The following is a 14,732-nucleotide window of genomic DNA, read 5'->3' as shown; positions in this document are numbered from 1 at the left end:
GGCCCTTGGCCAGCAGCCGCCGCGCTCCGGCCAGCCAGCTCTGAAGGCAGAGCCGCCGCCAGCGGCAGGGAAGAGTAGGGTGGCCTGGGGTGGGACTGTCACTCGCACTTCTGCGCTGCTGCTGGCCGGGCCCCACCTTCGGTGCCGGGCCCTTGGCCAGCAGCCGCCGCGCTCCGGCCAGCCAGCTCTGAAGGCAGAGCCGCCGCCAGGGGCAGGGAAGAGTAGGGTGGCCTGGGGTGGGACTGTCACTCACACTTCTGCACTGCTGCTGGCCGGGCCCCGCCTTCGGTGCCGGGCCCTTGGCCAGCAGCCGCCGCGCTCCGGCCAGCCAGCTCTGAAGGCAACAGTGCAGAAAGCAGGGTGGCAATACTGCGGCCTCCCTGGAATAACCTGGTGACCGCCCCGCAACTCCTTTTTGGGCCAGAACCACCAATTGGAGAAATGCTGGTCTCTCCTGCGAAATCTGTATAGTAGGGGGTAAAAGCAGACAAACGACCAGATTTCATGGTTTTTCGTGTCCGTGAATTTGGAGCGGCCCTACCTATCATTCATGCTCATGACCTGTGAGGCCGGGAAGGATCATGACACCCTCATCACAGGTGGGAAACCGAGGCACAGAGCTATTAAGTGACGAGTTGGTGGGGGGAGGGTCACCCAGGGAGTCTGAGCGCAGCTGGAAATTGAACCCACGTGAAACAATAACTTCCAATGAGAGAGTCCCACCGCTCAATCAACTGAGTTGATCACAGGGAAGGTGAAGAGGTGAACAGGGAGATTTCCGATAGCACAGGGCTCTCTAACCTGGCACACAAATGCAAAATGGGATCCTATGGCTGGAAAGTGGAGCTAGACACTAAGGGGCAGATTGCTAACACCGTGGGTAAGTAAACACTGGAGCAAAGCCCCCAGGGATGTGGTGGATTCTCTCTCAGTTGGGGTCATTAAGGCTAGGATTCCAAAGAACCCGAGGGGAGTTGGGCTTGGAAGCTGGATTTTCCATTACATAGGGAATTCTGTGAGTTTGCACTTTTTCCCCAGCCTGAAACCAACCAATTTTTTAAAAATTTCTCACAAAATGAAATTCGGGGGAAAAAAAAAAAAAAGGTCATTCTGGATGAATCCAAACATCTCTCTTTGATACCACCAAGATATTTTGTTCTGATTTTGACCTATTAAAACATGTTATAATTTTTTTATATATATATAAAAACAAAAACTCCAAATGCCCCATTCCACAATGGGTGGATTCGACACGGTCGAAATGCTCGGACTCATCCCGCTCGACGTTTCCCCCAACTTTTTGACTTTGCCGAAAAATGGCATTTTTTCATCCTAAACTGATTGGATGAGACCATTCTGAGTGGCTCTGTTAGGCACACAACATCCAGCTGCCCCTTTGGAAATCCCAGTCTGCATCGAGATTGGCTGGCTCTTCCCAAAAGATTTGCTCAATCGTGAGTGATCGGGCGAGACACTGGACTCACCAGGGGAGACCACCAGGGCCTGTGTTTTTACCAGAGGTCAAATGAGATGATCTCATGGTCCCTGTTGTCCTAAAACACATGAGATGCCAAGAAGTTAATGAGTTTGCTTCACAGACCCTTTTAGACTTTGAGGTTTCCTCCCCGCGCCCCACTTTGGTTTGTTGTATATGTCAACAACAAGTCCCCCACGCGCAGCTGGGAGGCAGGAAATAACAAGTAGGACAGGAAGTGGAAAATGACTCAGAACCCAGGTGGGGGTGAGGTTAAGAACATGTCAACATTTCCATGACAACACGGCCACCCAGAGATCTGGGTCACCTTTGAAGCTCTCCCCTCCCGTGCAAACCACTTCCTCTGGAAAGAGGAGTTAAAAATATGAACGTGGCAGAGAGGGGCACGTGGCGGGGTGAGGGGGGTGCACGTGGCGGGGGGAGGGGGGCACGTGGCGGGGGGAGGGGGGTACGTGGCGGGGCAGCCGTTAGACCACCAGCCAGGGCAGAAAGGAGACGCTGCCCACAGAGCACGCGGCCCCCGACCGCACCCGGGGGTGTGTGGAAAGAACAACCTATGTATAGAGTCACACAAGGGGAACGGAAATTACCCTGAGGGGGGAGGGGAGCTCTACATAGAGACCCTGCCCCTCTCCCTTTCATTCAAGGAGGGGGGGTCCCCTTTGGGATACATCCCTTTCACCTGCTACCTACCGATATACCCCCCTCTATACAGGGCAGGGCCCCCCTGGGGATAACCCCCTACCCTCCTCTGCACCCCTTTGTACAGGGCAGGGTCCCCCTGGGGATAACTCCTTACCCACCTCTGCACCCCTTTATAGAGAGCAAGGTTCCCCGGGGATAACCCCCTACCCTCCTCTGCACCCCTTTATACAGGGCAGGGTCCCCCTGGGGATAACCCCTTGCCCACCTCTGCACCCCTTTGTACAGGGCAGGGTCCCCCCGGGGATAACCCCCTACCCTCCTCTGCACCACTTTGTACAGGGCAGGGTCCCTCGGGGATAACCCCTTACACTCCTGTGCACCCCTTTATACAGAGCAGGGTCCCCCCGGGGATAACGCCCTCCCCTCTCAGCACCCCTTTATGCGGGGCAGGGTCCCCCCAGGGGATAATCCCCTACCCACCTCTACACCCCTTTGTACAGGGCAGGGTTGGGCCCCCGTCATCTGCTACCTTCCACCTTTGCACAGGGAGCTGGAGTTCCCCTTGGAAATACACCTCTGGGTAAGATTGCCGCTGCCCCCCTCTTCCCACATAGGGACCAAGGCTCGGGGTCTCTCTGGGACGGTTGCAGCTAATGCAGAGCCAGGACTCAGCCCCTGGGACCTTGGGGCGCCTGGGGAAGTGAGAGAAGATGAAAAGGGGGAAATTGAAAGGAATGAAATATAAGGAGGAAAAAATGTCAGCCTGTGTGCAATTCATAAAGTCAGCCACCAGAGGGCAGCAGCATCTGCAGAAACTGCAAGAAAAGAAAGAAAGAAAGAAAGAAAGAAAGAAAGAAAGAAAGAAAGAAAGAAAGAAAGAAAGAAAGAAAGAAAGAAAGAAAAAGAGGAAGGAAGGATTGTGAGTCACAAAGGGGTTTAAAGAAAAATATTCTCAGGTAATTTGGGACGATTAGTGGAAAATCTTTCACCACCAGGGGGAGAAAATGTAGCCTTTTAAATCCAAGGTACTGGTGAAGTTGTGAAAACCCACCAGATGGCACTCATGTCTTGTCAATAGGAACAGACACCCCAGAGCGGGAGGCCCTGTGCCCCGTTCCTTGCCCTCCTGAGTCAGCCAGTCCCCCTGCCCCGGGCCGAGATGGGCACAAGGGACGTAGAGGAACTGACGCACCAGGTTGGCCAGGTGCATTGGTCTGCCCTGGTGTGGCAGGGCGTGGGGCAGAGACCCGGGACTGGATGGATGGGGTGCTCAGCAACCCGGGCAGGTACCAGCTCCCACGCTCTGATCAGCCCTGGCAGGCAGGAAGGAGGAGTGGTGTGCTGAGGAGCCCATTGGTCTGATCTGACACAGCAGGAAGGGTGCGCGCGCAGCAGATTAGGAAAGGGACAGATTTTAAAATGTTATTAAAGCTAATGTTACAAAAAGTTCTACGGTACATAGGTTGGGGAAAGAGTGTCGGCAATCTGGGTGTAGTGCTTAGATTACCCACAAACACACCGTTAGCTTGTAAGTCCCATGACACAGAGCAATGACCCAAAGCAGCACTAAAGCTGAAAATACCCTAATGCCACTGTACACGCCCCCAGGTCTGGTCACCTCCTCTCAGAAAGACACATTAGAATTGGAAAAGGTGCAGAGAGGGGCAACAAGAATGATGAGGGGGATGGGACGGCTTCCGGAGGAGGAGAGATTAAAAACCCTGGGACCGGTCAGCTTAGAAAAGAGGACTAAGGGGGTATGAGAGAGCAGTGGTTCTCAGCCAGGCCTCTGGGGTCCGCAGGGGTCTTCCAGGGGGTACAGCCTGGCGACATGAAACGCACAGCAGAGTCAGTACAAACTCAAATTTCATACAGACACCCTGTTTATACTGCTCGATATGCTGTACGCTGAAATGCCAGGACAATATTGATATTCCAGTTGAGTTATTTGATAATTATATGGCACAAAGTCAGCCATTGTTCAGTAGGAGGGTGGCTGGGACCCTGTTGTATTTTTAGGTCTGATTTTGTAGGCAAGTCATTCTTAAGTGAGCTGAAACTTGGGGTTACACAAGACAAAGGGGTACAGTCGTCTGGAATGGCTGAGAGCCGCTGGGACAGAGGGGTATAAAATCAAGCCTGGTGTGGAGAAAGTAATTGTTATTTTCCCCTTCACTTACCACAAGCCTAGGAGTCAGAACCGGGGCACCCAAGGAAACAAACAGCAGCAGGTGTAAAACAAGCAGAAGGAAGTTCGTCTTCTCACAGCGGACCCTCAGCCTGGGGAACTGGTTACCAGGGGACGTTGTGAAGGCCAAAAATATACCTGGGGTCAAAACATAATTACATTAAGTTCCTGGAGGCCAGGTCCATCAATGGCAATGAGCCAGGAGTGCAACCCCATGGCCTGGGTGTCCCTAAACCTCCAGCTGCCAGACGCTGGGACAGGACAAGAGGGATCACCCTGGATCACCCAGAACTGCCCGGTTCTGGTCATTCCCGCTGGGGCCCCTGGCACTGAACGCTGTCGGAAGACAGGACACTGGGCCATTGGACCATCGCTCCGACCCAGAACAGCTGTTCTTATTTCGGATTTCAGTGAGTGGAGGCAACTTTCGGCAGGATGTCCGAGGGCCGCTTAGTTCCTTGGCTGCTCTTGGGTTCAAGGATAAAATGTAAACATTGTCCTTTGGGAACATTTCTCAGCCAATTGCCTCGATTTTAACGTGTCCTAGAGGGGCACTGCAGCGAAATGACCAGCCCAGGACAGCGTTTTGGTGGGTGCCGCCGTGGAGGAGGAAAGGGATGGTGCCAGCTTGCCCTGACCGGGCGCTGGGGGGGTGTGGTGCGGTCACCCGGTAGGAGGGGAAGCAAGGAGGCGCTCAAGGATCCATACTGTTGGCTAGGCTGGCCGGTGAGCTGGGAAAGCAGATAGCCCCAGGGCCCCCCGCTCTTGGGAGAATCCAGAACTGGAACAGACAAGCTCAGCATTCGCGCCAACAGCCAAGTTTCTCGGCCTTGGCCCTCTGGGGAGCATGGGAAGGGTGGACCCACGGCCAAGGCTGGGCACTGATCTCTACTCGACACCTCAGGGTGCTCCGAGTCCCGCAGTGTGAGCACCCAGTGCTGAGACATACACCCCCCAGGGCTGGACCCCGTGTTGTGGGGGAGGGAGTTTAGGCCCCAGGGAAGGAGTTGCCATCACAGGCAGGAGCCCACGGGGCAGGCACCCCTTCCCCACAGCTCCCTGCTTGGCCTGGGGCCTCCTGTCAGCACCGCCAGGCTTGGCTGCTGATGCCAGGAACAGGGAGCAGCATCTCAGCAGCTGGCTCCTCACCCCTTCGCCTCTTGGGACGGGCCAAGCACAGCCCGGCATGCCCTGGTGGGCAGCATGGGGAAGAACGTCTCCCCCGTTCTATTTAAATGGCAGCCTGGGGGGCGGGCGCACGGGGCAAGAAGGACCCATTGGTCTGGGCTCATGCAGCAGGGGTTGCGTGCGCAGGGGAACACTGGGCTAGGCAGGCTCAGGACCCTGATCCCATGGAGCCAGGTACGTCTATAGGGCAAGGAGGGCTCCCGGGCTTGAGCCACAAGGGTGCTGGGGTAGCAGGTAGGGAGGCCCCTGCTCCACCCAGCCCAGCGCAGTGGCGGGGGCTGCTGCGTCCACTCAGCGAGTCGGCGTAGAGCACTGCACATTCGCTGCAACACCTAGTTACCCTGCCCCAGGTGAATCCCGCCGCCCCTGACCCGCGGAGAGCCCAGCGCCCACCTTTGAACTGGGCTCTTGTCCCAAAGTCACGCCCCTCGCTGGCCTCCCAGAGACAACCCTTCCAACCCAGCCACGCCACGGGAGACGCGCTGCCCCTGGAACACGTGCGGCTTGGAAAGCAAGCTGGGAGGTGAGCTCCACTCCGGAGCAGGGACTAGACACAGGGAAGAAAGCACAGCCCCGGGGGACGGGAAAGGCTTGGCTTGCTTAGCCCAGCCGAAGGAGGGCCGAGGGGAGCCGACTGCTCTCCCTACGTGCGGCTGCGGGGTAGAACCCCAGCAAGGGAGGAGAGCTTTTCAAGTGTAAAGACAATGTCGACAGGGGACCACATGGGGATAAATCGGCCCTGAATAAACAATCTGGAAATGACAAAAAGGTTTCCAGCCCTCTCCAAGGCGCGAGGGCCCGGAGCAGCCTCCCCTAGCAGGAGTGGGGACAAACCACCTCGCCGGTCTGGAGATGGAGCGGGATGAATTTACGAAGGCGATTAGAGGAAGGGGTTGCCTAGCACAGCAGGGCCTGGACTCGAGATCCCTCGCTGCCCCGTTCTCAGCTCCGAGATGCGTTAATGGAGAGATCAGGGTGAGGGGAGACGCGCTTTGGGATCTCAGGAATGGGGAGGGTCTAGGGTAAACTACAGCCCGCCAGCTTCTGCTGGGGAGCAGGGTCAGGGGCTTGCCCCACTCCGGTGCTTCAGCCGGGGAGCAGGGTCAGGGGCTTGCCCCACTCCGGTGCTCCAGCCGGGGAGCAGGGTCAGGGGCTTGCCCCACTCCGGTGCTTCAGCCGGGGAGCAGGGTCAGGGGCTTGCCCCACTCCGGTGCTCCAGCCGGGGAGCAGGGTCAGGGGCTGCTCCATGCAGCTCCCAGAAACAGCAGCATGGCCCCACTCTGGCTTCTATGCGTAGGGGCAGCCAGGGGGCTTCGCTCTGCACACTGCCCCCCCCCCCCAGCACAGCCCCCATTGGCCGGGAACTACGGCCCATGGGAGCTGCAGGGGCGGCACCTGCGGACAGGGCAGCGTGCAGAGCCGCCTGGCTGCAGCTCCGCATAGGAGCCAGATGGGGGACATGGCCACTGCTTCCAGGAGCTGCTTGAGGTAAGCACCTCCTGGAGCCTGCACCCCTGATCCCCCTCCTGCCCTCCGAACCCCTTGGTCCCAGCCCAGGGCATCCTCCTGCATCCAAAACTCATCCCCAGCCCCACCCCAGAGCCTGCACCCCACACCGCTTCCCAGCCCCCTCCCACACCCTGAACTCCTCATTTCTGGCCCCACCCCAGAGCCCTGACCCCATCCTGCACCCCAAACCCAATTTTGTGAGCATTCATAGCCCACCATACAAATTTCTATTCCCAAATGTGGCCGTGGGCCAAAAAGTTTGCCCACTCTTAATCTGGAGCCCCACTCTACACCCCAGCTATCCCACGTCCACCCCACAAAGAGAGCTTCTCCCTTCTGCTCACCCCAATCAGAGCCCAGAGCAAGCAGCTTGCTCTCCCCAGCCAGCCTACAGCTACAGAAGACAGTGGGTCAAGCCCAGCCCAGCTTGGGAGTAACTGAAATTAATTGTCCGGCTGGTCATTTGGGAGCTCTCAGTCAATTGGCACGGAGCAGAAGCTGCCCTTGCCTGTGGTAGCATAAGGAGAGAGGCTCAAACGCTCAGTGGGGTGGGGGACTCTCCCCATAGTCACAGCTAACCCCAATGCCCCAGAGCGGAGTCGGGGGGCACTCTGCTAAACACAGTAGGGGGCATTCATCCCCGAGTCACAGCTGGCTCCAGGATAGCACAAGGAGGCACTGAGCAGGGGGGGTTGAGGAGGGTGAGCTCCCCCCTGGTGGTGAGCACTAACCCCAGGGTCACAGGGGGGAACACACTGCAGGGCAGGGTGTGTGTGAAATAGGGGCAGAGCCTTCCCTGCCTGCAGCTGCTCTGGAGGCTCAGAGGCCAGGGGGAGAAAGCACACACAAACAGGTGGGGGAGCATTTGCCTGGAAGATCCTAAAATAGAAACAACCCCCCCTTCTTCCCCCCAAAGTACCGTCTCAACCCAAACCTTCCACAGCTCCCCCCTGCAATTGCTTTGGAGGCCGCGGGCCCTGGACCACAGAGCGATGGTTTCCATGTGATAAGAGATGGGAAGTGGGGGGTGGGCATGGGGTTTGGGTTTCCATGGCAACCTGCTTCCTGCTCCCCCCCGAAACTGGGTCATGCAGAAGTGACTGCTGGGGAGAAGGGGTGGGGCTGGGTGAGTCTTCCTGAACGGGGGGCGGTGGGGGGTGAGCTGGGGAAGGGAAAGCTGAGGAACCCCCTGATCCATCACAGAAGTGCCAGACACAGAACCACAGAACAATGGGGTTTATTGGAGGAGGGGGTCACAAGTGGTGGGGGGAGGGGCTGCCATCTTCTCAAGAGGCCTCATCAGTTTGCACTGTTGCAGCCCTTCCCCATGAGGGGCAGGACCCACGTCCATGGGGGGGCTGGCACATCTGTCCCCTGGGCATGGCATCAGCTGACCATGAGAGGTAGTCAGGACCTGCAGGGAGACAGAGGGGGCACAAAGATATCTGGAGTTACTGCAGGGGAAGATGGGGGATCCCCCAAATTACACAGACTCCCCCCCCCCGACCTCCAGAAACACCGTGACCCTGAGCTCGCAGCCAGGTTCCATGACCCCCATCTCCTCACATTTCCTCCCTCTCAGAGCCCTGGTCCAAGCTCCTCCATCGCCCCAAATTCCAGCCCTGTGTCCTCTGCAGCTCAGTAAGAACGGCCATCCTGGCTCAGACCAAAGGTCCATCCAGCCCAGTGTCCTGACTGCCGACAGTGGCCAATGCCAGGTGCCCCAGAGGGAATGAACAGAACAGGGAGTCATCACGTGATCCATCCCATCGCCCATTCCCAGCGTCTGGCAAACAGAGGCTAGGGACACCATCCCTGCCCACCCTGGTTTGGGGTCCTCACCCACAGTTTGAGAACCTCTCATGTAGATCGTACAGATCTCCAGGCCTGTAACCCCCCAAACTCCATCCACTCCTTGGTCTCCAGCTGAGCCCCGACACTCAGCCTCCTGCAGGGCCACTACACCAGGATTAACTCCACTCCTCTCAGCCAGGGACAGAACCCAGGCTCCCTGTTCCCTCTGCCTCACAGCAGCAAAGAGAAAAGACGTCTCCAGAAATCCTGTTTGCTACTGACAGAGTTCAAAGGGCACGTCAGCCTCAGGCAGAAAGATGAGCAGTGGGGGTCTTGGAGTCAGGGCTCCTGGGTTCTGTCCCAGCTCGGGGCGGGGGGAGGAAGGGCAGTGGGTTACAGCAGAGGGGCCAGGTGTCAGGACTCCTTGGTCCTATCCCGACTCAGGGAGTGTGGCCCAGCAGAGGGGCTGGGTGTCAGGACTCCTGGGTCCTATCTCAGCTCGAGGAGGGAGTGTAGCCCAGTGGGTTACAGCAGAGGGGCTGGCTGTCAGGACTCCTGGGTCCTATCCCAGCTTGGGGAAGGGTGGGGCCCAGGGGAGCTGTGTGTCAGGACTCCTGGGGTCTATCTCGGCTCGGAGAGAGGAGTGGGGCCCAGTTGGTTACAGCAGAGGGGCTGGCTGTCAGGACTCCTGGGTCCTATCCCAGCTTGGGGAGTGGAGTGGGGCCCAGCAGAGGGGCCGGGGGTCAGGAACTGTGGGTTCTAGTCCCAGCTCTCTTCAGCCCACAGAAGTTTAAGCCGCTAAGGCAAACAGACTGGCCCCCAGTCGGATGCTGCTGGGCCCCACCCCTGAGCCGTACCTAATGGTCCCCTGGCTCAGCCCACGAAGTTGATGACGACGAGGTGCAGGATGGTGCTGGCGAAGAGGAAGTCTGCGAAGGCCCGCTCTGGCGAGATGCCCTGGAAGTCACCTTTGTTCTGTGGGTTGATCTGGATCCGCAGGCAAACTAGGGAATGGGAGGAGAGAGCAGCTTGCACCAGGGGCTGTGTCTGGGGGACAGGGTGGGGAAGGAGACAAAGACAGCAGAGGAGGTGGTGCAGCTTCTCCAGGCTGGAGCTGCTCATGGTGCTGCTGAACCCACACAGGAAGAGGCCCACATCCAGGCAGTGCTGGGAACAGGCTCAGCCCCCAGGAGGAAGCTGCCCATAGCTCTGAGGAAGCAGCTCAGGCTGGGCAGGAGTGCTGCTCACTCAGGGATGGGGTTGCCATGGGGTGGTATGTCGTTGCCTTGGGTTACTTGCCGCCTAGGATGAAGCTGCCCACAGAACTGAGGAGCTTGAGTAAGAGATGCCCAGGCAGGGGGGCGAGGAGGCAGCAGTTCCTATGGAGTAGGGATGCCATGGGGGTTACTCTGGGAAGAGGCTGCATTGTCTTCTGCCAGGAATCAAGCCGGCCAGACAGGTAAACGCACGTTCTTTCACCTAAGGAAACTGTGGAAAGCTTGTATGCAGCGTTGTTGTAGCCGTGTTGGTCCAGGATATTAAAGAGACAAGGTGGGTGACGGAATATCTTTTATTGGACCAACTTCCATGAGCAAGAGACACAAACTTCGGAGCTTATTGAGAGCTCTTCTTCAGGTCTGGGAAAAAGCTGCGTGCAAGTACCAAAGCTTGTCTCTGTTGACAACAGAACTTGGTCCAATGAAAGAATTATTTCACCTACCTTGTCTCTCGGACAAAGCTTGTAACGTGCTAGAATTACGTTTCAGTCATTACGAATTGTGGTTTGTTTTATTTGTGACCTTCCCTGCCTCTTTCACGTGTAATCACTTAAACCCAGGCTCCTGGTCAATACGCTTATTTTTGTTTGGCTACAAAACCATCTTAGTGATGTCTAATGAACTGAAGTGCCGGTCTTCCGCTAAACTCCTGGGCTGGCGTGGGCTCTGTCTGTTCGGAGGCGGTGAATGTGATTTGCGTGAGGGTCCCGGCAGAGGGAGCGGACGCTGCTGGTGCCGCCCTGCGAGCGGTAAGCAGGCTGGTGGAAGGCAGGGCGAGGCCACTGTGCTGCGCGCCGGCTGCTGGTGTCGGGGCTCGGAGCCGAAGCTGCACAGAAGCACCCAGGGCAGGCGGTGACAACCCACTACTGGCCTTGGTGAACCCCCCGTAAGATCAGAGGGGGGTCCTATAGGATGGTGCTGCCATGGAAAATATGGTGGGGTTACCATGGGGGTTACTCCGGGGTAGCGCTCCCACAGATACAGCCACCATGAGAAGATGCTGTTGCCATGCGGGGGCAGGGGGTTACTACGGAATGGGGTGTCAAAGGGGGTTACTATGGGAGGGGAAAGGCGGGGAGATTACTACAGAAGAGTATGGGGGGGTTACTATGGGATGGGGTTGCTGAGGGGTTGTTGCCAGGGGAGGGGGAAGAAGAGGTCACGGGGGGCGGACGCTGCCGGGGGGGGGGGGGGGGGGGTCCCGGCGCGGGGGCGGGTCACGGCGGGCGGGCGCTGCCGGGGTCACGGCGGGCGGGCGCTGCCGGGGTCACGGGGGGCGGGCGCTGCCGGGGTCACGGGGGGCGGGCGCTGCCGGGGTCACGGGGGGCGGGCGCTGCCGGGGTCACGGGGGGCGGGCGCTGCCGGGGGGGGGGGGGTCCCGGCGCGGGGGCGGGTCACGGAGGGAGGCCGCTGCCGGGGTCACGGGGCGGGCGGCGGGTCACGGAGGGAGGCCGCTGCCGGGGTCACGGGGCGGGCGGCGGGTCACGGAGGGAGGCCGCTGCCGGGGTCACGGGGCGGGCGGCGGGTCACGGCGGGAGGGCGCTGCCCGGGAGAGGAGAGGTGGCTATGGGATGGCGTTGCCGGGGGAACGGGCGGCGGGTCACGGGGCGGGGGCGGGTCACGGCGGGAGGGCGCTGCCCGGGAGAGGAGAGGTGGCTATGGGATGGCGTTGCCGGGGGAACGGGCGGCGGGTCACGGGGCGGGGGCGGGTCGCGGCGGGAGGGCGCTGCCCGGGAGAGGAGAGGTCGCTATGGGATGGCGTTGCCGGGGGAACGGGCGGCGGGTCACGGGGGGCGGGCGCTGCCGGGATCACGGGGGGCGGGCGCGGGGGCGGGTCACGGCGGGAGGCCGCTGCCGGGGGGGGGTCCCGGCGCGGGGGCGGGTCACGGCGGGAGGCCGCTGCCGGGGTCACGGGGGGCGGGCGCTGCCGGGGTCACGGGGGGCGGGCGCGGGGGCGGGTCGCGGCGGGAGGGCGCTGCCCGGGAGAGGAGAGGTCGCTATGGGATGGCGTTGCCGGGGGAACGGGCGGCGGGTCACGGGGCGGGGGCGGGTCGAGGCGGGAGGGCGCTGCCCGGGAGAGGAGAGGTCGCTATGGGATGGCGTTGCCGGGGGAACGGGCGGCGGGTCACGGGGCGGGGGCGGGTCGAGGCGGGAGGGCGCTGCCCGGGAGAGGAGAGGTCGCTATGGGATGGCGTTGCCGGGGGAACGGGCGGCGGGTCACGGGGGGCGGGCGCTGCCGGGATCACGGGGGGCGGGCGCGGGGGCGGGTCACGGCGGGAGGCCGCTGCCGGGGTCACGGGGCGGGCGCTGCCCGGCACTCACCGCCCAGGATGAAGCTGCCCACGGCGGAGATGAAGCCGCTGAGGAAGGAGTTGAAGGGGAAGGTGCCCACGCCCAGGCAGTAGCCGAACTGCAGCGCGCCGCTCAGCAGCACGTAGAGCAGATACGCGTCCAGCACCTTGAGGCGGCTGGCGGTGCCGCTGCTGTACTCGGCCAGGAAGCGCCGCACCACGGAGCCCACCGAGCCGCCGCCGGCCGCCGCCGCGCCCGACATGGCCCCGCCGCGCGCAGAGCTGGCCGGAAGCCACCGGCCGCAGGGCGGCGAGAACTTCCGGGGCGCCGCGCGCGCAGGCGCAGAAAAGCCAATGACGGACCGCGCAGGCGCGGTGACTGAGCCCTTCAGTATAGCTGCCTAGGCGCCTTGGGCACCTCCACGGCCGATTTGTACTCAATGCGCATGCGTCTTATGGTGATCGCCATAGGGCGCCGACTGTGATGTTCCAGAGGCATGCGCAAGGTGCACTTCCGGGGAGCTTGAAAATACAATCCGCATGCGCACTCCCGACCCAGCAACAGCAACCCCCCCATGTGCGCATGCGTGGAAATGCCCTTTTTCAGCCTTTGCGTTTCTCCGTGGTCCAATCAGAATCCAGCGCTAGGCTGTTGCTGGGTCGATTAGGAGGTTGATGCCGTGGGGAGGGGAACATGGGACCGAGAGCCCGGAGTCACGGTTCCGGGAACTTTCCGTACCTACACGGCCACCTGAGGAACCCCCATATTATACCCCACGTGTGTCCCCCCATAGAGTGTCCCTTACACCCCTCCGAGCCCCCTGTAACCCACGTGCCCCCCACCCAACCAGCCCCCCTCCGAGCCCCCCTGTAACCCACGTGCCCCCCACCCAACCAGCCCCCCTCCGAGCCCCCTGTAACCCACGTGCCCCCACCAAACCAGCCCCCCTCCGAACCCCCCTGTAACCCACGTGCCCCCCACCCAACCAGCCCCCCTCCGAACCCCCCTTGTAACCCACGTGCCCCCACCCAACCAGCCCCCCTCCGAACCCCCCCTTGTAACCCACGTGCCCCCCACCAAACCAGCCCCCCTCCGAACCCCCCTTGTAACCCACCTGCCCCCCACCCAACCAGCCCCCCTCCGAACCCCCCTGTAACCCACGTGCCCCCACACCAACCACCCCTTTCCGAGCCCCCCTTGTAACCCACGTGCCCCCCCCTTTCCGAGCCCCCCTTGTAACCCACGTGCCCCCCACCGCCCCTTCCGAGCCCCCCTCCGAGCCCCCCCTTGTAACCCACGTGCCCCCCACCAAACCAGCCCCCCTCCGAACCCCCCTGTAACCCACGTGCCCCCCACCGCCCCTTCCGAGCCCCCCTCCGAGCCCCCCCTTGTAACCCACGTGCCCCCACCAAACCAGCCCCCCTCCGAGCCCCCCTGTAACCCACGTGCCCCCACCAAACCAGCCCCCTTCCGAGCCCCCCTTGTAACCCACGTGCCCCCACCAAACCAGCCCCCTTCCGAGCCCCCCCTTCTAACCCACGTGCCCCCCACCGCCTCTTCCAAGCCCCCCTTCTAACCCACGTGACCCCCACCAAACCAGCCCCCCTCCGAACCCCCCCTTGTAACCCACGTGCCCCCCACCGCCTCTTCCGAGCCCCCCTTCTAACCCACGTGCCCCCACCAAACCAGCCCCCCTCCGAGCCCCCTGTAACCCACGTGCCCCCCACCAAACCAGCCCCCCTCCGAACCCCCCTTGTAACCCACCTGCCCCCCACCCAACCAGCCCCCCTCCGAGCCCCCCTGTAACCCACGTGCCCCCACCAAACCAGCCCCCCTCCGAACCCCCCCTTGTAACCCACGTGCCCCCACCAAACCAGCCCCCTTCCGAGCCCCCCTTGTAACCCACGTGCCCCCACCAAACCAGCCCCCCTCCGAACCCCCCCTTGTAACCCACGTGCCCCCCACCAAACCAGCCCCCCTCCGAACCCCCCCTTGTAACCCACGTGCCCCCCACCAAACCAGCCCCCTTCCGAGCCCCCCTGTAACCCACGTGCCCCCCACCAAACCAGCCCCCCTCCGAGCCCCCCTTGTAACCCACGTGCCCCCCACCAAACCAGCCCCCTTCCGAGCCACCCTGTAACCCACGTGCCCCCCACCAAACCAGCCCCCCTCCAAGCCCCCCTTGTAACCCACGTGCCCCCCACCAAACCAGCCCCCTTCCGAGCCCCCCTGTAACCCACGTGCCCCCCACCAAACCAGCCCCCCTCCGAGCCCCCCTTGTAACCCACGTGCCCCCCACCAAACCAGCCCCCCTCCGAACCCCCCCTTGTAACCCACCTGCCCC

The 14,732-nt window shown here is 61.3% G+C and overlaps 1 protein-coding gene across 2 annotated transcripts; it reads right to left on the bottom strand.

Moving 5' to 3' along the window:
• Positions 1–8,246: 8,246 nt before the first annotated feature.
• On the bottom strand, positions 8,247–12,723 carry DAD1 (defender against cell death 1). 2 transcript variants are annotated; one of them, XM_073308645.2, is made up of 3 exons: positions 12,419–12,714; positions 9,677–9,823; positions 8,247–8,439 (listed from the first exon to the last, which is right to left on the bottom strand). In XM_073308645.2, exons 1-2 carry the CDS (start codon positions 12,648–12,650, stop codon positions 9,693–9,695), a joined length of 363 nt encoding a protein of 120 aa, XP_073164746.1. In that variant the 5' UTR covers positions 12,651–12,714; the 3' UTR covers positions 8,247–8,439; positions 9,677–9,692. The 2 variants fall into 2 exon arrangements, with proteins under 2 accessions (XP_073164746.1, XP_073164745.1); XM_073308644.2 differs by lacking the exon at positions 8,247–8,439 and having other exon boundaries at positions 9,784–10,307; positions 12,419–12,723.
• Positions 12,724–14,732: the final 2,009 nt, after the last annotated feature.

This window comes from Lepidochelys kempii, chromosome 13, assembly GCF_965140285.1.
Source record: "Lepidochelys kempii isolate rLepKem1 chromosome 13, rLepKem1.hap1, whole genome shotgun sequence".
Taxonomy (NCBI): domain Eukaryota; kingdom Metazoa; phylum Chordata; order Testudines; family Cheloniidae; genus Lepidochelys; species Lepidochelys kempii.
This window is presented reverse-complemented; position numbering and strand designations above follow the sequence as displayed.